Below are 24,264 nucleotides of genomic sequence, written 5' to 3' on the forward strand. Positions count from 1 at the left end.
ATCCTAGACAGGGCATAGGGCCTTCGAGACAGACAGCCCATACAGAGAGGTCGTGTCCCCTCTCACGGACTTCCTCTGGTAGTCTCTATTGACATGTACAACGGGAGTTCCATCACTAAGCCCAGGGCATCATTCCAGAGCTCTACTCAACTCAAAGATCCCTTCCAGGGGGGACGTGCCCAAAATTTCCACAGCCAAAGCCAACGCCCCAGCCACCGTCCTCCCAAATCAAATACACCAGGAACTAGGCAGCTCCTGTCACAGTACCACATGACCTTCCCATGATGCCCCCTGTTGCCCTTGTGGAGACGTGCCTACTGGGTACAGTAGTACAGTGGGTGTGTGGTGGTCTAGGTAGGTAAAAGGGTTGTCCAACAAGGGGGGGGGGGGGTCATTGTTATTCGGGTTCGCTGCTGTTGGTCGTTTTCTCCCACTCTATGCTCTCCTCACTGTGGGTGGGCGAGGCGCCGTGGCCGGGGCCTCCCCCGGGACGCATGGCGCGCAGCCCCTGGAAGCGCCTGCACTCGGGGCAGATACGGATGTGGCTGCAGCCACGCGCCACCAAAGCCGCCTCCTGCGCCAGTCTGTGGGAGAGGGGCTCGGAGAGGGGCAGGCCGGCGGCAGCGCCACACAACTTGCCATTGCTCAGGCTGACGGCGGCGGCCCTCGCCCGGCGCTCTTCCAGGGGCAGGGAGCGAGGACGGAGCATGGTCGTCCCCCGCCGACGCCTCAGCTGTAGGCTGTCCCGGCACAGGACGATGCCCTGGAGCTCTCGTAACATCTCCTCACACACCGACAGCTGCAACACACACAGGGAGAGAGAGGGAAGAGAGAGAGAGAGGCCGGGTGATCTCACTGACACACTGCAAGATCAGAGACTGACGGACAGACAACAGCTACACAAATAAGATAGAATGGGATGCACTGGACATTTAAACGTGACAATATCTAACGAAAAGGAACTGAAGACGTAGTTTGTTGAGAAAATATAACGACAACCTAGGGTCTTCAAAGAAAAACAGACAACTGTACAACATTGTATACCGTACTTGATGGTTAAATATTGATATATTTCCTCTAGGTTGTTTAACATTCGTATATATTATATGAAATGATTGCAAAATATTGGTTACATTGTACATTTAGCCATTGTCATCTCTATGACATAAGACTAATTGCCCATATTGCCCAAACTGCATTACATGGGTGTTGCTGTATCTGTGTGTGCTAGTGTGCCTGTCTCCTCTCTGTGAGGAGAGAACAGAGATGTAGTCACACAGTACATCTTTCTAACTGTGTTGGCCCATGGCATCTCCCTTTGTACCATGTAATAGAAGGGAAACGCTTACAGAGGCACTGTGTGGGCTATGAGCCATGCCAACTGACAAAAATCAAATAAGTCAATCCAAATAAGCAATTAGATCGATAGACAGCTTGTACGCACACACACACACTTGATTGTTTCCTAGTCCCCCTACCAAAATAAGTCAGGTGGCATAGGCTTTTCTGTAAACATGCTGGTTTATTTAGATATTATTAGAATTTTTGTATCACGGTGTTGTATCGGGAACAAATCCAATTGAAAACACAATCCTATTTCGTGAAGAAAAACATGACAGAAAATGACTGCCGAAACGGAAATAAAATAAATGTCAAACCACGAAACTACGTCTCATTCAAATGTTCATTCGAAGGGGGCTGATTTTAGGCTGCTCAAGAACAAAAGCACAGCGTGTGAAGCCACATTCACTACCAGTGGAGACAGCTGAAGTCTATTACCTAAAGGCCTGTAGATTGATAGTTAGATACTGTATGTCAGGTATTATCTTTGGCTTTGTGCTGTAAGGTCTCGGAGGCAAATAAAGGCCATGGCGCCCACTCGGCAAGGGGTGGCAGGGATAGGAAGCTGTGTGTTCCCCCATGTGTGAGGCAGCATAGTGGGCTTGTGGGGATTGCTGCTCCTGGAGTTGAGCTGGGTCTGGGAGAAGAGAGCATCAGGGCGGGGAGAGGGAGACAAAGCAGATGCAGGTAAAATAGCCCTCTCTCACCTCTGTTCCGGGCGTCTGCCGCAGAAACCACATAAACTCCAGCACAGCCATGAATATGGCCACCAGGAGACCACACACCAGCACCACGAAGATACCGCCTATGTTTTCCATGCCGAGCCCTGAGAGGGAGGGAGAGAGGGAGAGAGAGAAATAGAGAGAGTCACAAACGCACACACACACACACACACACACACACACACACACACACACACACACACACACACACACACACACACACACACACACACACACACACACACACACACACACACACACACACACACACACACACACACACCACAGTCAGCATCACAGTGACCCTGATACTATACCTGTCTAAATAGGGTGAGTAAGATGAGAGGGGGCGGACAAGGGGGAAGGATAGATGGATGGATGGATAGAGAGAGAATGACAGATGGAGGGGTAATGGCACCTTTGGCACGGTGATCCTCCTCCTTTGGACACTTGCCACCATCCCACCATTTCCTCTTCAAGATCTCTAGACGGTTGTCTTCTTGCAGCTTGAGGATGGCAAGGTCAAACTCATCCCGGTACACTGACCCTGAGGAGGGAGGAGATGTACAGAGGGTCACAGCCCTGCAAAGACCGTCTCGTCAATGAGTGAGCATATAGATACATTCCCGGTGTCACGTTCCTGACCTTATTTCCTTTGTTCAGTCTTGTTTAGTTGGTCAGGACGTGAGCTGGGTGGGCATTCTATGTTATGTGTTTCTATGTTGGGTTTATTGTTTGGCCTAGTATGGTTCTCAATCAGAGGCAGGTGTTTGTCATTGTCTCTGATTGGGAAGCATATTAAGGATGACTGTTTTCACTGTTTGTTTGTGGGTGATTGTTGCCGTGTCTGTGTTTGTTCGCCACACGGTACTGTTTTCGTTCGTTTGTTCACGTCGTTTATTGTTTTGTATTTTGTCAAGTATTTTTCGTCTTCGTTTAAATAATTAAAGTATGTATTCAAACCACGCTGCGCTTTGGTCCAATCCTTGCTCCTCCTCAGACGAGGAGGATTACGACGAGCGTTACACCCGGGAGGTTTCCTGTAGCATGTGTTTTTATGCATTATGATGAATGCAGTTTTTCAATAAGTGCTAGTCTATATGTGTGTGCGTAAACGTAACCTTCCTATGACCTATGATTTGCATATCCCACACTGTACACTAAGGCAGTGTTTTCCAAATTGAACAAATACTGGTATGTGGTATGGCTGGGGGTTTCCGAGGACCGGTTTGGGAAACACTTTTCAAAGACAAAAACCAATGCATTTGTTGGTTTCACTTTGAACAAGATTTTTCAAGCAAACTCCAGTCCATACCAAGAGTCGATTAAAATAATTTCACTCATTCCAGTTCGCTTCCACTGTTCATGGACTTTGAAAGTGATGTAGTGACAGCATTTCCTTTTCATAAACACGAGAGTGAGCAGAGAAAACCCATAAACTTGCCCCAAAAAATGCACGCTCCATTTGGAGTTGTGTAAATTGGTACTCTCTCCTTCTCCTCCATGCCCTTCTCTCCTCCCCATCTTCCCTCCACACTTACCCACTGGCATGCCTATGCCGTAGCCCTTGGTGTCCAGCAGACCTCCTATCTGGGTGAGGTTACAGTTACGCTGCCGGTAGTACTCGTTCATGGTGCTCTCTAGCAGGTAGGCATAGTTGGAGTTGACCACGCGGGCGATGCCCTCCTCCGTGCTCTTCACAAACACACTGGGCTGCTTGGAGTGCATGAAGTTCCACATGCGCTGGTACGTCTGGTAGCGCGAGTTCTGTGATATAGGGGGGGGGGGGTCATGTGACAAGAAGAGGGAGAAGCACGGTCAGATCTGGTCTGATCTGAGGGCTGAGGGCATGCTTTGGGCTCTGGAGCACAAAGGAGGCCCCATAGGAATCTAAAGGAGAGAGAGAGGAGCTCCCTCTCTCTCTGACTGTTTCCCTTTCGGTCTTTGTCTTTCTCTCTCTGTCTCCGCCCTTTCTCTTTCTCTTTGACAGATGAAAGCGTGCTTTGAGGCCAGCTACATAGGCTGAAAGGGAAAGTCAGCGGCTGACCCAGACTGCCTATCTCTCCAGGTGCAGCACTGAGCTTTCCTTCAGGGGGAAGAGGATATTGACAATCAGACAGGAAATAGATAAGTCATGGTCGGTGGAGGTGGAGGTGGAGCAGGGGACAGACAAGGGACAGACAGGGTCTAAGAGAAGATCAGTGACAGGTCATCTATTATAGTGGAGGGGGCCATGTTTGAGGTATGCGTGCGTGCGTGCGTGCGTGTGTGTCTGCATGTGTGTGTGCATGCCCTTCACCTGGAAGAAGGTCATGGTGGAGCCCCCGTGCATGGTGCCGTACTCGATGGCCGTCTGGTCAGCCAGGTCGTCCACTGACTCGATGGGCACCTCCATCCTCTGGACAGTGAGGAAGGCAGCCAGGTTGGCCGTGTAGGACGAGATGATGATCAGGGTGAACGCCCACCTGGAGGGACAGAGGGAGCAGCAGTCAGACGTACCGACTGGGACTACCTCAGAGGTACAGTATCATCTATAGACTCACACAGACTACCTCCGTGGTACAGTATCATCTATAGACTCACACAGACTACCTCAGAGGTACAGTATCATCTATAGACTCACACAGACTACCTCTGTGGTACAGTATCATCTATAGACTCACACAGACTACCTCAGAGGTACAGTATCAGCTATAGACTCACACAGACTACCTCAGAGGTACAGTATCAGCTATAGACTCACACAGACTACCTCAGAGGTACAAGTATCATCTATAGACTCACACAGACTACCTCAGAGGTACAGTATCATCTATAGACTCACACAGACTACCTCAGTGGTACAGTATCATCTATAGACTCACACAGACTACCTCAGAGGTACAGTATCATCTATAGACTCACACAGACTACCTCAGAGGTACAGTATCAGCTATAGACTCACACAGACTACCTCAGAGGTACAGTATCAGCTATAGACTCACACAGACTACCTCAGAGGTACAGTATCATCTATAGACTCACACAGACTACCTCAGAGGTACAGTATCATCTATAGACTCACACAGACTACCTCCGTGGTACAGTATCATCTATAGACTCACACAGACTACCTCCGTGGTACAGCATCAGCTATAGACTCACACAGACTACCTCAGAGAAACAGTATCATCTATAGACTCACACAGACTACCTCCATGGTACAGTATCATCTACAGACTCACACAGACTACCTCAGAGGTACAGTATCATCTATAGACTCACACAGACTACCTCCGTGGTACAGTATCATCTATAGACTCACACAGACTACCTCCGTGGTACAGCATCAGCTATAGACTCACACAGACTACCTCAGAGAAACAGTATCATCTATAGACTCACACAGACTACCTCCGTGGTACAGTATCATCTATAGACTCACACAGACTACCTCAGAGGTACAGTATCAGCTATAGACTCACACAGACTACCTCAGAGGTACAGTATCATCTATAGACTCACACAGACTACCTCAGAGGTACAGCATCAGCTATAGACTCACACAGACTACCTCAGAGGCACAGTATCATCTATAGACTCACACAGACTACCTCAGAGGTACAGTATCAGCTATAGACTGACACAGACTACCTCAGAGGTACAGTATCATCTATAGACTGACACAGACTACCTCAGAGGTACAGTATCATCTATAGACTCACACAGACTACCTCAGAGGTACAGCATCAGCTATAGACTCACACAGACTACCTCAGAGGTACAGTATCATCTATAGACTCACACAGACTACCTCAGAGGTACAGCATCAGCTATAGACTCACACAGACTACCTCAGAGAAACAGTATCATCTATAGACTCACACAGACTACCTCCGTGGTACAGTATCATCTATAGACTCACACAGACTACCTCAGAGGTACAGTATCAGCTATAGACTCACACAGACTACCTCAGAGGTACAGTATCATCTATAGATTCACACAGACTACCTCAGTGGTACAGTATCATCTATAGACTCACACAGACTACCTCAGAGGTACAGTATCATCTATAGACTCACACAGACTACCTCAGAGGTACAGTATCAGCTATAGACTCACACAGACTACCTCAGAGGTAGAGTATCATCTATAGACTCACACAGACTACCTCAGAGGTACAGTATCATCTATAGACTCACACAGACTACATCAGAGGTACAGTTGAGGTTTATGGTTCTCAGGCAAGACTAATGAGTTATGGCATTCCGCAGGGGAGCGTGCTTGGGCCTCTACGGTTTTAACTGTATATAAAGAATATGAAAGATGCTTGTTCTTGCCGTATTTTCCTTTATGCGGATGGTGTCTCATCAAAAGTAAAACTATGTTGGAGAGCATTCTTAGCACAGAGCTTGCTAACATTAGCAAATGGCTTGGAGATAATAAGCTATCTCTGCACTTAGGTAAAACTGAGGCAATTACTTTTGTGTCCAGACCTAAATTGTGTAGGTCCTCTGAAATCAAAGTGGAGTTAGGGGGTGAGGTGCTGCCTACTAAAACATCTGTTAGCTACCTGGGATGCATCCTTGATGGAAGCTTGGGAGATGTGAGCATGGCCAGTAAAGTGCTACGGAAGGTTAATGTCAGGACTACATTTTTGGCTAGAAAGTCCAAGCTGCTTGATAAGGACTCCATGAGTGTGCTAGCCACTGCCTTCATTCAATGCCATTTTGACTACGCTAGTACTTCCTGGTTTGGGGGCTTATCTAAGCTTCTGAAGGGGAAGCTCCAGATAGCCCAGAATAAGCTGATCAGGGTTTTGAAGGTGAGTCCACGTACTCACATAGGCAGGAGCTGCTTTCAGGAACTAAACTGGCTGCCTGTTGAGGCTAGGGTGTCCCAGATTAGACTGGGTTTGGTTTACAGGAGTATTTATGGTTCTGCGCCCAGATATCTAACTAAGTACTTTCCCCATGTTAGGGATGCACACAATCCCAGCACCAGATCAAGTGTTGCTAATGTGTGCTTATACAGGTTCAGGAGTAATGCTGGGAAAGGTACTGTCTAGTATACTGGAGCCTCAGAGTGGAATGAATTGCCTCTGCACATAAAAATGACGTCTTCTCTGGGCAGCTGTAAAAATAAAGTAAAAAACGGTTTGATGTCTTCTGTGCCCATATGAATGACCCTTATGATGTAACTGCAACGATGAGATAGATGTTCTTCTTCTTTGTTTTTATGTTTTGGTATCTCGCTGTCGTACTGTGTTCAACCGTGTTCGATCTTGCCTAGCCATCTTGTTTCAAGAGGACCACAATGGAAATAAGTCCCAGACTTCATTGTGTGTTATCCTCCATGATTATATTCATTTGCATGTATGGCTTTTTCAAGTTTTATGTGCGCTTGTTTTTTTTAAATGGTCGAATTAATAAAGGAAATTAAGTATAATTTAAAGACTCACACAGACTACCTCAGAGGTACAGTATCCGCTATAGACTCAAGCACATATGCTACCTCAGTGACTACCAGGTATGGACTCAGACATACAGACTACCTCAGCGGTACAGTATCAAGTATAGTATCAGACTCTTAATTGGATAGGAAATAGGAAATATTCAGGGCCCAGATGGTAGGCTAATTGGAGCAGGGGCACATACATGATATGATCATAGCGTCGTCTTAAGGGTTTATAAGTGGTTGCTAATTAGAGGTTCACCTTTTGCCTGTGGCCTTGACCTCTCTACTGCAGCTTCAGGAACTTCAAAGTAACATTTCCCCATGTTTCCCTTATCACACTACTGAACCGAGCGGAGCTTACCTGCGATAGCCTGTCTGGTTAACCATCCACCATAGTGGCTGGAACCATGGTGGAAATGACATATCTGAGCAACATTACGGTTCAGGTCTGCATCGAGACAGATGTTGTAAAGCCAAGGTGTCTAAGTCAAGCAGTATGATTTATCAAGTACACTATTACCGTTTTCACACTACTGAGCCAAACCAAGCTGTGCTAAGCCAAAGGTGTACTGGATGGGCCTGGTTACGCATCCACCATAGTTGCTGGAACTTTGCTGGAAAGGACCATGCGAGAAAAAAAACACATTTGTACTCACCATACTCCACTGACGCAGCGCGTGGAGAGGGCGCGGGGCGCAATGGTGGACCCCTGCTGCATGAACCCCCCCACGGGGAACCAGAAGCTGTTGCCTAGCGAGTATTGGTTGATGAGGAGGTTACAGCGCCCCTTCAGGCAGGGGTGGGGATTGTACCACTCGTAGGGGGTGAGTCTAAACAGACACAGGCACACAGGTGAGAGAAATTAGAGGGGAAATGCAACAACTTAAACAGTCAGCGGAGCACAAAGTCACCTTGAGTCCTATGAGGTGGTGTGACGTGTTTTTCAGTCCCCCTGGGTCAGGTAATGTACACTCCCATACACCTGATGAACACTCCCATACACCTGATGTACACTCCCATACACCTGATGTACACTCCCATACACCTGATGTGCACTCCCATACACCTGATGTACACCCATACACCTGATGTGCACTCCCATACACCTGATGTACACCCATACACCTGATGTACACTCCCATACACCTGATGTACACTCCCATACACCTGCTGCTGTCTGCTGTGAGTGAAAGCGGTCTAATAAGCTACTAAATATACTGTATGGAGCAGAAGATTGAGCTGCCATGACAGCTTCCGGTATATTATCGTGTTTGTAGAATGATACAAGTTCTAAAAACCTGTAATTTATTGAATGCATGCTTCGACTACTCAGGCAAATCTCCAAGGGTAATACTTAACACAGAGCGTAACACATTGTATTTAGATCATTGTCAGCACACCTTTGGCAACCCCTGCTCTCAGAATGTCTCGTTACAGTCGTCGTCACTTCTCAGGGGTAGGTTGTTTTCTTGTATTGTTGCTTTTTTAAATGTATCTGATTTGTCTTTCAGGCACACGACATCAACATTTAATCAAGATGGTTCCACTTCCATCAACTTTCAAAATCATCACCTTTCAAAATGACAAAGGTGTCCCCCGCCCCGTTTTTCACCTCACCAAAATAAAATAACTTTTTACACAATAAATACATACATTATTATATCAAGGGGTTGCTGCCTGCTACTAAATCATCTCTCCTTCCTATTGAAGTGTGCACTCGTTCACTACTCCATGGGCTATAGGGAATTTACAAATACCAGTCATTTCCTATCAAATCCATGAACAACTGCACAATTGGGGAAAAGGAGAGATTATTGGGACACAAGACGTGTCTACTGTAGTTGTGCTGCATATGACGTGTCAGTTCCTCCAAAGCACCAGTAGATGTCAATGTGGAGCTGAGAGGAGTTGGAGGACTCACCTGGCGACCAGAAAGAGCACACAGCTGACTGCCAGGTAGGCTAGCAGCATGAAGAGCCACACCCCGGGAGAGAAAGGGTCTAGGAAGGAGAAGTAGCCAGGTCTGCGGCCCTACAACACACACACACACACACACGGAGAGAGAGAGAGAGAGAGAGAGAGAGAGAGAGAGAGAGAGAGAGAGAGAGAGGTGGTTAGCTACATTACATACACACAGATACACCCTATGCCAGTACATCTGCTACAGATGTATCCCTATGACTGAACGTTCCTGTGTTTACTACGACTGGAGACTCCAAGACATGGAGCCATATGCCTCAGGTCTAGATTTACTACTGGGAGATTATCAGCCTGAGTTCTATATGGAGTTAATTCATATTGCTGAATTATTTAGCACCGATTGCCATTGTCCACAAAATGAAACCAATTACATCTGAAATAGAGCTCTGGAAAATGCATGGTTGAAAGTGACTGCAGAAGGCCAGTGCACCAGCTAGGGGCAATTACATTATCTTCAATGGACATGGAGAAACCCAAACCAGCACAGTCCATCAAAGACAAGAACTGCAAGGACGGACGTGGTGTTGTTAGGGGCAACAGCACAGCTATGTAGGTTATCTGACATCAAATGTGGCCTCACTGTGTTAAGAATATGTCATGAGAATAGGTCTAATCCTACAATAAGCTGTTTGACCACTTACAGTAAATGTCACATGTACCATCAATTCACCAAAACGACAACCCCTGTGATAATAAGCAATACAACATGCATGCAATTCAAATGCCCCCTCCCCCCAAAATATATTGCATGTGCGGCGAAGGGAAAGGATTTAAGGGCATCTGAAAAATGTTCATGATGAATTAATCCATAATAAGGCCTGGTTGAGGTCGGACATTCATTCATGTGCCTGTAATCACTCCTGTATTAGTGTAACTGAGAAACATAGGAGTGGAGCTGGAGATTTCTAGTTACAGTAGAGAGAATTAGGAATGACCTGTCCTGAGGAGCCTGGTGCTACCAGCTGATGGGGGCCTGCCTTGTGAAAATGATCCATTTATGGTACCAGCGTCACCGTACTCTCTGATAGGGGGACTCTGTAACGCTACTCAAACTGGTCAGGGGCCATTCTAGTGTCGGAGAGAGTCTTGAAACGAGAAAGGGTAGTGTGTGTGTGTGTGTGTGTGCGTGTATCTTTTTTGAGGATGTGATCGCCGGGTTCAAACCCGGGTCTCCTGCATGCCACAAGACTGTCTTAGCCCACTAAGTTAAAAGGCATTCCAAACCACCTCGGTTACAAAGGCAGGGCGTACATTAAAAGGTCATGCCAATGGCGGTGCAATGCAGTGACAACTCCTGCAGGAATATATCGGCGAAACGTAACTAGGTGAAGGTTGTGCTGACACGAGGTGTCCTGTGGTCATCCAATCTGGTGCCAAGTGAAGCGAGCATTTTGTTTACAGAGCTACTCTATTTAATTCCCTGTTTAGCTTCCACTAAGGGACCATTAAGGAAGGGCAGAGCTGTTGAGGAGATAAGCACAACAGTAGCAGATGGAAAAGATCAGAGAGAGAGAGAGAGAGAGAGAGAGAGAAATAGAAAGAGAGGGATGGAAGGAGGGGGAGAGAGACATACCGCACAATAACACTATGAAGTGAGCTCAACTTTCCAGAAGTAACGTTAGTACATAGAACAAAGACGTAGGCACACCTGATGTAATGTAAACAGTTGCCTAGGAGAATCAAAAATGCAAGTACAGAGTGAAAGGGACTGACAAAGGGAAGGTCTGTGTGACCAGACTGTATTTTTTGAGGTTAGACCTTGAAAGTGTCACAGTAGTATGTTTGTATTCTCTAGGCATTTCTATCAAGTATGGCTCAGCCAACCATTCTATTTGCTTGTGTAAAGCCACGGAGCATATTTTTACTCTTGTCCTGTATTCAACAGTAGCTCATTCCCTGTGGCCCTCCAGACATCTCAGCACAGCAGTGTTAAAACCCTTTAACATGCAGCTCAACTGGGCGTTGGAGCTCATTTTGACAACCAATTTGAAATGAAATTAAACATATGAATTTTGTTTGGCATATTTTATCATCTCAACCAATGACATTTAGTAAAATGATCATGTGGTTTTCATTTTAACACCCATTCAAAGATGGCTGAAAACCTCATTTACTACACATTTTTTTTGTATAAAATGTATAAAATGGGAAATTACAAGGTTGTAAAATGTTGTTGGCCTTTAAACCACCGTTTAAGAATGATTCAATTACTAATCTGTTTACAATTTTAAGAACTCTTGAGAAGTATGCTCTATCCGGTGGTTGAGTTGCTATTAAGTCAAAGTCAGTGATAATGGACAATAGAGAAATATTATTCTGATATTTCTTTGTCTGTGCAAATAGAAAAATCCTTTCAAATCCATATAATTATTTACTGCCTGCACATTAATTTACATGCATTTGCATATTCATATTATGACACACAAACGTATCACACTTTATTCTTATTTGATATCAGTCCTCATTTAACTAGGCCTATCTTCCATTATAAGTAAATGAAGCAGATATAATTTAAACGAAAAAGTATATGCAAATTCCAATACAAAATGTATTTACTCTAATTGGGCAACTCAACCGGGCTGGTTGAGATGTTTGCGATGCATTATTTATCAAAGTTTATGTCACGCAAACAAATATTCTCCATAAATAGCCTATATTGAGGCTATATACGCATATTTTGCAGAACAATACTTTTTCTTACATTTTTTTCTTCATGTGCCAGTTAAAGGGTTAAGTTGGTAAAATGTTATTCTGTGTGTGTGTGTGTGTGTGTGTGTGTGTGTGTGTGTGTGTGTGTGTGTGTACTGGGCGATGGAGGGAGGGAGGTAGGTAGGGATGGCAAGCTGTGATGGTACGTTTGTTTCTTCTCAAATAGGAGAGAGAGCCCCCTCAGCCTGTCAGGAAGCCCTTTGAGGTGCCAGTCATCTGCACTGATCTGTAGTCAAGGTGGGCATCCCGACTGGCAAAGGCAGCTACGATCACAACATGTCATTTTTTTGGTAACACTTTACTTGAAGCCTGCAGATATAATGGTTTATAACTTGTTATATACAAATATGCACCTATGACTTATTATACAGTTTATAATATGTAATGGCTCTTTCTTTTACAATTTAGACATTGCGGGAAAGCGGGAATTGAACCCTGGTCTCTCTGATCATGTGCCAAAAGTCAGGACTGTTACCACTCAACCACGGGCTCTGCACTGTACAACAGGTCTCTCTGACTGTACTCATGACTGTATCCAGGCATGTATGGCGCTTTGACTGAATAGGAAGGTCTTTATTGGACATGGGCTTTACAGAGTGCAATAATCATCATCATCCCATCAAATGGAGAACCGGGGGAGAGGAAGAGAGGAGACGGGAGGCGCCGGTTGTGACAACTGCCTCATTGCCCATGCTGATTTTACAAGCCAATCCAAACAATCGGAAATGAAGCGTTATACAAACCCCTCTCCCCATAGGCTCTACTCTGTGTTAAGTGGCGGGATATAAGACCTTTAGCACAGAGTTTCTAAACCCAGAGGCGCAACATCGCGAGACTTCCGGGAACGCTTGCGAAGCAGACCAAGCAGACCAGGCTGGGGTTTGGGGTTTGAGAAGTCAACGAGAGAAGCGAAACGTCTTCCTTGGCACAAACTCGATTCGAGCCATTGTCTTAAGTAGTTGAACTTGTTATTACTCCAACCTCGTGAAAGTGACAAACTGATAGGTTTTCATTTTTGTCAAAAACAACTTTTATCAAAGGGTTGCCTTCAATTTGACTGCCTGCACATGCACAGTTCGGAATGAGACGACCGCTAGACCCGATGACGTGTTTCTGTGCATGCGCTTAGCTAGCCAGCGTCGCCATGACATTTCCTCTGGGATTTCTATTGGGGAAGCTATTTCTATCTTCATACTGTGCTGTCTGTACCTTTAGTGAGTTCAAGGATTTCACCAGCATATCATAGCCCTCTTCCCTCCCTTTATTGTCATTCCACACGTATTCAACCTAGGAGGGAGGCGGGACTGCACTACAGAAACACACCGAGTGAAGGAGAGTAACACGTCTTTTTTTCAAACGCCAGCCACCTTCAGAGATGCGTCCCTATTTGTGGTCCGCCACTCGCATCCCTGCCATTATGGTCTCCGTGAACACGGAGGCGGAGGAGTTCTGTTTACGTGGCGAGAGGTCGGGGGGCTGCTGATTTGCCGCCGTCCCAGATTCCCTCAGTGCTCTCTCCCGCAGGAGAGGGGAAGCGGGGAAGGTGGAGGTTGGGGCGAGGTTGGAGGAGGGCAGGCACACTCAATCAGGATCCCAGTGCCACACTCCCACAAGGCAGCTCGTGAATGTGACACCGTTCCCCTCTCTACCAACCCCTAATTAACGTGTGGGTCTAATTAGGTTTTTAATATCCATATGCACCCTCAATAGTCTCTCTTTCTCTCTCTTCTCCATTCTCTCTCTGTCTCTTTCTGTCTTTACTACTCCTACTAGGTGGGAGGGATTGGTGGAAAGACGTCCTCAGAACATAGAAGTGGAGGATGATGAGAGAAAGGGGGTTTGATGAAACAAGTGGACAGATTGGGGGAATGGTAAAGCCTCGGAGTATACTCCAAGATGGAGAGATGAAGGATGTAGGGTAATCAAAAGAGGACTGTCGCGCTCTCCCAAAACACTTTATAAAACAAACCAGTTAATCAAGATAATCAAAAAGAGATTAAGAACACAGACACACTATTGGGGTGCACCGTGGACAGAAAGAGATTAAACTGTAGTAGGCAGGGCCAGACTAACGCATTTGGGGGCCCCAGTGCATCTACTTCCAGGGGCACATGCCCTGCATGCCTGTTCGGTAATTAGGCCCTGGTAGCAAGCTTATTCTACGACCACGCAGCAGGTCATAAAAAAAATCGACAGGCATCTCTATTTTAATCCATTCTCCCCATTGTTATTGATCAGGCTGAGAATTTCAATTAAAGTCTGACATAAGCAGCAGGGTCCCTTGTAGAAATCCCTGCGTCAGAGATCAATAGCTAGTAGATTAAACCCAAACAAGTGCAGTCACAGAAATTCTAATATTGAATGGTGGAGCTGGAGCCTTGTAGCTCTGTGTGAGACCTAAGAGATTGCCAAGGGGCGCTGGGAGGGAGGGAGTACTGGGTAGAGAGATGAAGAGAGAAGAAGAAGGAGACACCGGGGACAGGTACTGTGTAAAGACTCCAGACAGACAGATAGACAGAGAGATCAGTGCAGCAGACCCTCACACTTTGTAGTTAGTCTCTTCCGCCCGTCACTCCTGATCTTAAGCAGTGGAGGCTCCGCATCTCTCTCTGCCAGTTACCTTACGCATGGTCTTCATCCCTCTATCCTTCCCCCTCTCTGTCTGTCTGTGCCTGCATTGTTAGGGCAGTAGGAGTGTGTGTGTGTGTGTGTGTGTCAATCTTGCACTGCAGTGTGTGTGGGCTTCCCCTCTCCTCCTCCACGCCGCGTCAGCTCGCAGGAACACGCCGGTGAGCATGTTCCAACACGTCAGCAGTAGCAGCAGCCCGCCATAGAGGTGATACGGCAGCCCACTTACTGTGCACCTGCTGCTATCGATTCATTTGACCAACTGTTGGCCCAATGGAGCCTCTCTCCTGGCAGCTACACCTATTAGCACCAAGGAAAAGGGGAGGGACGCAGATGGGGGGACAGGGGCGGCTGTGAGTAAATACCCTACTGGGACGCCATATTAATGTTTTTACACGCCACCGCTCGGTCCAAAGCGGCTCCATCCGGCCGGTGGCCAAAGGAGATACCAGCGTGTCACCTTGGATATTGGGGGAAGGGCTTTGATTAATGGTTGGCTGGTGTTAAAACATAGAGACAGCCGTATTGGATTTCCACAACTGTTGCCTGGGTCTTGTTCTATACGCAGGGCTCAGGGCTGTTATTGGTGCGAATTAGATCCCATTCAAAATAAGAGGAGAAGTGAGATTGGGAATGAAAGGTCGATTCACACCAGCATATCACGGAGCAGAGCACACCATCTGTTACTCTGGCGGAGGTAGAGAGAGGAGAGGGATGTAGTGAGAGGAGGAGAGGGGCTGAACCGGCTCCCAGACCGAGGCTGATGATTGGCCGCTAGGTCATTAGCCACGGTCCACTGACTCCCGTGGTGCCTGGGGTGTGGGGTCGGCGCAAGCTGTTTGTAGGGGTCAGGGGTCAGCCAGGTGTGTTTGTAGGGGTCAGAGAGGTCAGAGGTTAGTCTTACCAAGTGCACACGGTACATGATGCTGATTCCAAGGGTCATAAAAGGCTTGGAGAAATCGATGACCTTCTCCCTCTCTGCGGTGATGGTGAGCCCCGCTACGGCCAGATCCGCTTTCTGGAATAGACACGCACGCACCCACACACAGACACACACACATACACCACACCAACCATTCAGATATGCACAGATATGTAAATCTACAGTAGCAAAAGTTGGGTTGTGGTGGTGGAAATGCATGGAAAGTAAGTAGTAAGTAGGCGACTAGCGTAATTCCACACCTACTGTGCTGCCATTGTTGTCCGTGATGCATAGTCTGCCAGCAGTATGTAGCATAATCCACCATTGGCTTTGTGTCCAAGACCTGATTCACGCAGGACACCAGGGAGAACAGAGTGTAGAACAAAGGGGAGGGCCTGCGTCCCAAATGACACCCTATTTAATATGTAGTGCACTGCTTCTGAGCAGGACACATAGGGCTTTGGTAAAAATGTGTGTACTATACAGGGAATAGGGTGCCATTTGAGACACACAGAGTGCAATGTTTTTGCAAGCAGGCGAAGGGCAGATTGTTATGACAAATCACTTGACACAGCAGCCAGTCAGCCAGCCAGCCAGCCAGGCCGAGCCAGCCAGTCAGCCAGGCCGAGCCAGCCAGCCAGCCAGGCCGAGCCAGCCTGCCAGCCGGTCAGTCAGTGCTACTGGGCATGGTAGGGCTGTGGCAGTGGCTGCTCAATCCCACTAATCATCCGACGCTACAAAGTGCATCTGCAAGGGATTTTCATCTCTCCTGGGACCCAGTGCAACCCTATGCTGCTCTTTGTCTTTCGCAGTTGGAAAATAAGAGGATTGTCAGAGCTCAACTCTAAATGAGAGGAGAGCCTGCCTGCCTACAGTGCTGGATCCGGCCGTCAGCATTCATGACCTTATTTTTTTGTTTGTTTTACCCATCAGCCCCTTTTCTGATTGTCGGGCCAAGTGAGTGTGCCCCCTGTTAACTTGGCTAGAAGGCTCTGTCCAAAAGAATCTGTGGAAATATTTTGCTCTGATAGCACACCCATCATCAGTTAGGGCCATGCCATTATGGTCACAGTGCACCTTGACACACAAAATAAATTAACTAGCAAACAAATGTGGACCAATCAAGAATATTAACTTTGTTTGAGACACAGTATAGACAGTAGTATAGCTGTAGGGTCTTGTTATGTTTTAATGTACCCTGTCAAGTGGGTATCATACACTTTTCAATGTACAGTAGGTGGTCCTATGAGGACTCTGCCTATCATAATGCCTTTGCCTTGATCTGAGAGCAGCAGTTGAGAACAGAGAGAGAGAGAGAGAGAGACACTGAGAGAGAGGGGGGTGCAGGGGAAGGCTTTTCACAGCTTCAGTCTGTTTGAGTACACGCCCGTGAAGGAGTTGGCCAGTCCTGTCCAGAATAACTTGAACAGCCAAAACAGAGCTCCATGTGTTAACACGGTGGTGAACAAAGTCCGGAAGGCTTTTTAGTGGTTGTTTTACAGTGTTTTCACTGACAACAGCTCTGAATGAACAAGCAAAACCAGGCATTTAGCCACCCCCCAGCAAGCCCCAACGCAACAACAAAAAGTATCTAGGCAAAAGAAATCCACAACAGAAAGAAGTCACACCTCTTCTGAAAAAGAAACATGAAACCGTAGCGGCTGCTGAAATATTGATGCATCTATTGAATATTAATATTGATTACTGGACTCTAACAGCTATTCAAAGTATTCTGGGCGGAGAGAGAGAGATAGATAGAGAAAACAAACTGTATGAAGTCAGCTCTTAAATAATGCATCGTTGTATTCTTTCCCCATGCCACCACACTTGTTTCCACTTTCGCTCAATCATAAGATTGTGCCCCAGAAAAAAAAGAGATAGGAAAAGAAAATCTAAGCCGTCCCTACAGCTGCTGAATAATGCATTGAGTTAGAGGTTCCCCATTGTACGTGGCATTTCATCTTCCCGCTAGGGCTTTGTCTCCGTCTCTATGGCTGCTTAAAGTAAAGCCCCCGTCCCCAGCTAGCAGACTGTAGCCTTGCATAGGAAGCTTGTGGAAAGCTGGGCCATACATTCTCTTCTCCCAGCGTTCGCTCTACTTTTCTGTGTTAACCCTGTTAGCCACTATAGGCTAGCTGCAGTACAACCTCTCTTCTCTCGCCCTCTCTTCCTCCCTCTCCTTCTCCTCTTCTCTAGTCTTCTCCTCTATTGTCCTTTCCATTTTGAAGGTCTTTCCAGAGAGTGGCGCTCAGAGGCAGGGACCCAGTGATCCCACACCTTCTCGCTCTGTCTCGCCTCGACCTTCACCCTCTCCGACGTTCCTCGGTACTCCGGCACTCCGTAGCAGTATCGTGTGAGGCGCAATTAGACAGAGTGGAGACCTCCTCAAGGTCACCAAACCAGAAACAACTTGCAGGGGGACAAATTGATACAATAATAAGAGCAGGCAATCCTTTCTTTATTTCCTTAATGGCTTTGCATCACCAGCTCCTGGTTAGCTGGGCCCTTTTAAAGGCATTTCTGTGCTGTGTGTGTCCGCTCAAGGGTGGCTAGGGCTAATGGAGATTCATTAGGACAGATGAGCTGTGTCCGAGTGGGAAGGGTGAACGGAACACAGCCAAGGCCGCGTCCCAAGTGGCCCACTATTTGACCCGAGCCCTGGTCAAAAGTAGTGCGCGATGAAGGGAGTAGGGTGCCATTTGGGACGCGCGACTCAAGACTCTGTGTCGTCTGGATCGGGCATTATCTGGACTAATTAACAGCCTTGCTCGTCCTGCTCCTCCTCTACATCCTTGTTCTCCTCCTCCTCCTCCCCTACGCTACTCCTACTACTTCTCTTACTCTTCTCTTTCTCCTCTTTCTCCTCCTCCTCCTCCTCATCACATCTCTGCATGGTTACATCCCCTTACTGTAGAATGCTCTGAATGTGAAAAAATCAATCAATTGCTTTGGGCACTACTTTTCTCGATCACATCACTGGGGACATGTTTCACTACGAGACACTCAGCCTATCACGTATCAGATGGAATCGTTTGACTCTGGAGTCCACGGAGACACAGTATGTCTGCACACATAACACCCACATATAGGCCCCATACACACTAAAGTTGTACAACTGATGCAACGCATTTGGCATAACGGTTGTAACGCAACGGAGAGCTTTCCTGACCAAAAAATAAGTACACAAGCATTGTGGAGACAGCGCACAATGGTCGTGTACACATTTTCCGTGACGACAGACTCTCCATTGTTTCACGAACAGACAGTATGAGTTGTGTCACACCAAGGGATTTGTTAGGGGTGATCTGGCTGTAAATAGTCCTGATTACTATAAAGCCCTGTGTGACATGTTGCTGTTAAAAAAGGCTACATTAATACCATTTGATTGAATTTTTATGAATTGGTCTATAGTCCGAGTGGCATTATGCTGTGAAGTGGTAGAGGGGGGTAAATGGTAGGGATATGGACGGTGATGGTAGGGCCCAGAGTTTTCCTGATCAAGTCATGTGGTCGGGAAAAACTCCTGGCCCTATTAATAAGGTTGACTATAGGACGCTGTTGCTCTTACCCTGGAGATGAGCTCTCCCACCATGCCCGTCCAGGTACCGTTGGTCCCCGATACCCCGTACACCCCGTCCCCCACCAGATTGATATGGTACTTGAACTTCAAGACGTCCGCCAGCTCCTTCAGCATGTCCACACAGAAGCCCTCGTAGCGCTCGTTCCCTTCCATCTCCTGGTGGTTCGGTCGCAGCATCACGTAAGGGTTCTCCTGCGAAGGGACACAGATGTAGCAGAGCAGATGTAGAACGCCATGACAGTGTGGCGACCTTAACCCGATACCTAGCAACCTCGGACCTCTTGGCGTAACGTTTAAGGTGGACCCGAGTCCCGGCTGGGGCAGCCCCCCGAGTTCGCAAAAATTATATAGCCTAACCTAGTGTAGCATAGCATAACATCATCTCAGTCATGACTTCTAATTTTTTTACCTTTATTTAACTAGGCAAGTCAGTTAAGAACAAATTCTTATTTTCAATGAAGGCCTAGGAACGGTGGGTTAACTGCCTTGTTCAGGGGCAGAACGGCAGATTTTTACCTTGTCAGCTCAGGGATTCAATCTTGCAACCTTTCGGTTACTAGTCCAACGCTCTAACCACTAGGCTACCTGCCGCCCCAGGTAGGGTCAAGTTGATTTTAGCAAGTTGTCTGTCTGGACAGTGGACACTATCTCACCAGAGGTCATTCGTTTTTAAATAGGAGCCAATGAGCATATATCTAAGGTTACATATGCATCAATTCATTTTACCACCGTACTTGGCGGGGAGGAACAAAAGCACTCGGGCACCTGCCACTGTCCTGTCTCTGTCTGGCACCTCTGCCGACTGTTTGTTCATAATTTACGATTCGTTTTTTTCATAATGTTGAGCAAGCAGCTCAATGATTTAAATTTGGGGGGTTAAGAGAGATTCATCAACCAATCAGGGATCCACATTTTACGCCAGCCACCCTAGCTAAAAGACTAAATGTGCTTACTTTTTTTGGAGAATAAATTAATAAAGCGTGCATCAAATCTTGACTGCTGCTGTTCACTGTAGTATTTTCACGGACTTTACTGTAGTATTCACGGTAGTGTTTCCACAAAAACACTACAGTGAATAATGTAGTATTTACTGTAGTATACTGTAGTATTTACCGTTTACTAAAGTATAAATACTGTAGTAAAAAATAATAGTATATATTATAGTATTCACTGTAGTGTTTTTGCAGACTGTAGTCTACTGTAGGATTTACTGTAGTGTTTTTGCAGACTGTAGTATTCTGTAGTATTTACTGTAGTGTTTTTGCGGACTGTAGTACAGTATACTGTATTATTTACTGTCATTTTTGTAGACATTACTGTAGTTTTTAGTAAAGTGTTTTTGTTTTATTATCTTTGACATAGAAGTGGGGGGCTTTCTCCTTGAAGAAACCTACTGGAGAAATGCTGAAAGAGTACATTTTCCATAACCTGTAGGTAGGACTGGGGTCGGAACAGATAGTTCGGGGTGTCTGCTCTTTTCTATAACCTGTAGGGAACTGTCACGCCCTGGCCATAGAGAGGCTTTTATTCTCTATTTTGGGTAGGCCAGGGTGTGACTAGGGTGGGCATTCTAGTTTCTTTATTTCTATGTTTTTCTGTTTCTATGTGGTTGGCCGGGTATGGTTCTCAATCAGGGACAGCTGTCTATCGTTGTCTCTGATTGGGAATCATACTTAGGCAGCCTTTTTCCCTTTTGTTATTGTGGGAAGTTATCTTTGTTAGTGGCACTATAGCCCTCGTAAGCTTCACGGTCGCTTTGTTGTTTCTTGTTTTTGTTGGTGACATTATAAATAAAGAAATGTACGCTGACCACGCTTGCGCTTTGGTCCACTTCTTCAGACGATCGTGACAGGAACACAATATATATGTAGGTTTCTTACTGTAACGATCTTCGTCGGGCGAAAGAGAGGAGGACCAAAATGCAGCGTGATGATTATCCATTTTAATAAGGATACTAGAAACAACGAACAAAAACAATAAACCGACAAATGAACGAAGACGAAACAGTCCCATAAGGTTAACACAAACACAGGAACACCATAACAGGAACAATCACCCACAACCCACAAGACAAAACAGGCTACCTAAATATGGCTCCCAATCAGAGACAACGACTAACACCTGCCTCTGATTGAGAACCATATCAAGCCAAACACATAGAAATAGACAAACTAGACATACAACATAGAATGCCCACTCAGATCACACCAAACAAAACATATAAACATACAAAGCAAACTATGGTCAGGGCGTGACACTTACAGGTGGCACAAATTGGGATATGGGGGAGGGGAATGGGCAGGATATATGCAAATGATATATGCAAATGTAATACCAAACAAAACCAGACCAAACAAAACATATAAACATACAAAGCAAACTATGGTCAGGGCGTGACACTTACAGGTGGCACAAATTGGGATATGGGGGAGGGGAATGGGCAGGATATATGCAAATGTAATACTGCAATATTTACTATAGTAAAAAAAAAAGTTGTGTTCTTGCGGACTGCAGTGTTTTTGCTAATATTTTTGCTGATAATACTGGTAGTGTTTACTTTTGTATTCTAGAGTATCCTACAACATTCTATAGTAAGTACTACACATGATTGAGGGATACTACAGTGTATAGTATTCTACAGTATACTACAGTTCACTACAGAATTCTATAGTAAACTCTAGTATTTTTTTATGTGGGAGCCTACTAATGACATTGTTGGAGAGGACTTGTCACCTTCGCAACATGTCGGTTTTACAGAGTGAAGCCAGCCTTGTAACAGGTAGCCTCTTTAACCTGTCCTCTGTAACAGTGAGCTTTATACTGAAGTCGAGAGAGAGAAAAATCACACTGTCTGACATGGAGAAATATAGATGGAACACAAGGCAAACAGTGCAATTGCTCTGTCATACTTCTATTGGGGTGGTGTTTGTGTTGACTGGTGACCGGGAGATGGATTCATCTCACAGAATGAAGTGCGCGTCCCTCCATTATGACACAAAGTGGAAAACCAGAGACCTGAAAGAGGACACATCACACCGCCACTGACCATCCTGTCGCCATGGCAACAACAGTTCTTGTACCTGTGGTACTACCGGACCAGTTTATTTTAAACTTGATTAGTCTTCCATGTCCTCTACCCCCCGCCCCCCTCCACCTCGCTGGAGTTTTCAGTGCACACACCACTTTGTGTTACACCGATAAGAGAATGGCAATAGGGATAATAGAACGGAGTTTTCCTAGACTTCTCCGGGGTTTTCCTAGCCTTCTCATATCTGCGGTCACGGAATGTATTTTAGTGGACATACTCATCAGTATTAGATGGAGGGAGAAACCGGCGGACGCTTTAAATGTATGCACGCAGGAGAGCTCCTGGACTGCCTGTTAAAAAAGAAAAGTACAGAAAGAAAGAAAGAACGAAAGGCCCCGAGTCAGAGCACAGTGACACTCTATAAATGCAAATCCTCTCCATTCATTAACTTATTAAACAGCCACGCATGTTACCTTTCTGCCCCAGAGTTGACACCTCTGCTGTGGTTATGCGGCGCCACGCGGGAAAGCACAATATAAATGCAAATTATTTAATCGCTCGCAGCAGCCTGGTGGTAGAAGCGCTCAACCATTGCAGCCGGACGGACGCTTTCCCCTTACCCTCCCAAACTAGGGCTTATTAAGGAGTAGCATTTCACGGGCCAGTTGTACATTACACGGCGGGGGTTTCAAGGGAGAAAGCTTGGAAACGAATAAACAAACCTTCTGGATTCAATTAATAGGTCTCCACACCCCCGGCGACAGAGAGGAGTGGGCAGCTCCGCTTAATTAAATGCGGCCCGTAATTTCTCAGCTAGCTCTCACTTGTTGATTGATGAGTGTGAAAGGAAGGCAAAGTACTTCTATATTTATCTCCCCAATATCCCCCACTGTTAGGACACTATATAGAGGTGGGGAAGAACATCCTCAGTTGGTGACCTGGTTAACTACCTCAGCTCATGTATTCATTGGAGATTGGCTGGTTCTGGAGGTACTTCTGGTCTCCACTGAGTTCGGGAAAAATGCATTTCGTTTTCACACCCCCAGCTCACGGAATTGCCTGAAGACCACCTTGAAGTTCGACTCGCTGTTCCCCGTTGGACAGTTTAGATGGCGTTGTATTTATTGCTGTTGTGATTTTACATGATGTTGTAGTCAATTCTATTGTGTATGTTCATGTTCACAGGGCTCCCTGGTCTCAACGGTGACCCGCCCTGTTAAATAAATAAATAAAAACCTGCAGAAAAATGTAATTAAGAGCTGGCTCTGACCCATCAATCATGGGAGTAAAACCTAGACATTAATCAATAATGTGGGGGGGGGGGGGGGGGGATCTCTCTCTCTCTCTCTCTCTCTCTCTCTCTCTCTCTCTCTCTCTCTCTCTCTCTCTCTCTCTCTCTCTCTCTCTCTCTCTCTCTCTCTCTCTCTCTCTCTCTCTCTCTCTCTCTCTCTCTCTCTCTCTCTCTCTCTCTCTCTCTCTCTCTCTCTCTCTCTCTCTCTCTCTCTCTCTCTCTCTACAAGGGAAATAAACAATCAAAAATGAACAGTAAACGTTAAACTCACAAGAGTTTGAAAATAATATATACTATTGTCTTATGTACAGTGTTGTAGCAATAAGCAAATAGTTGAAATACGATGGTCTTTGTGCTCCACTGGCTGCCGTTTCCTTGTGGCTACAGGTTGCAAATCTTGAGGGAAATATGCCTCTAATATGGTCAGACATTTGGCAGCAGGTTAGGAAGTGCAATTCAGTTTCCACCTCATTTTGTAGGCAGTGGGCACATAGCTGGAGGTCTGCCTATGGCGGCCTCTCTCACTAGCAACGCCATGCTCACTGAGTCTGTACATAGTGAAAGCTTTTCTGAACTTTGTGTCAGTCACAGTTTGTTCTCTCTCTCTCTCGCTCTCTCTCTTTC

The 24,264-nt window shown here is 46.1% G+C and overlaps 1 protein-coding gene and 1 non-coding gene across 2 annotated transcripts in view; both read right to left on the minus strand.

Annotated features, from left to right (window-relative positions):
- Positions 1-397: 397 nt before the first annotated feature.
- The window catches only part of grik4 (glutamate receptor, ionotropic, kainate 4), a 175,696-nt gene continuing 151,829 nt past the window's right edge, over positions 398-24,264 (minus strand). The window contains exons 11-19 of the mRNA XM_038961883.1: positions 19,310-19,513; positions 15,724-15,837; positions 9,424-9,533; positions 8,159-8,332; positions 4,363-4,528; positions 3,605-3,830; positions 2,482-2,610; positions 2,049-2,167; positions 398-799 (exon numbers count right to left, since the gene is read on the minus strand). Coding sequence (XP_038817811.1) covers positions 398-799; positions 2,049-2,167; positions 2,482-2,610; positions 3,605-3,830; positions 4,363-4,528; positions 8,159-8,332; positions 9,424-9,533; positions 15,724-15,837; positions 19,310-19,513 — 1,644 coding nt within the window. The remainder of the gene's footprint in view (positions 800-2,048; positions 2,168-2,481; positions 2,611-3,604; positions 3,831-4,362; positions 4,529-8,158; positions 8,333-9,423; positions 9,534-15,723; positions 15,838-19,309; positions 19,514-24,264) is intronic.
- Positions 20,689-20,741, minus strand: LOC120018989. Its single transcript, XR_005472286.1, has one exon. It is a non-coding gene; the product is annotated as a U7 small nuclear RNA (small nuclear RNA).

This window comes from Salvelinus namaycush, chromosome 23 (genome assembly GCF_016432855.1).
Source record: "Salvelinus namaycush isolate Seneca chromosome 23, SaNama_1.0, whole genome shotgun sequence".
In the NCBI taxonomy this organism is placed as follows: domain Eukaryota; kingdom Metazoa; phylum Chordata; class Actinopteri; order Salmoniformes; family Salmonidae; genus Salvelinus; species Salvelinus namaycush.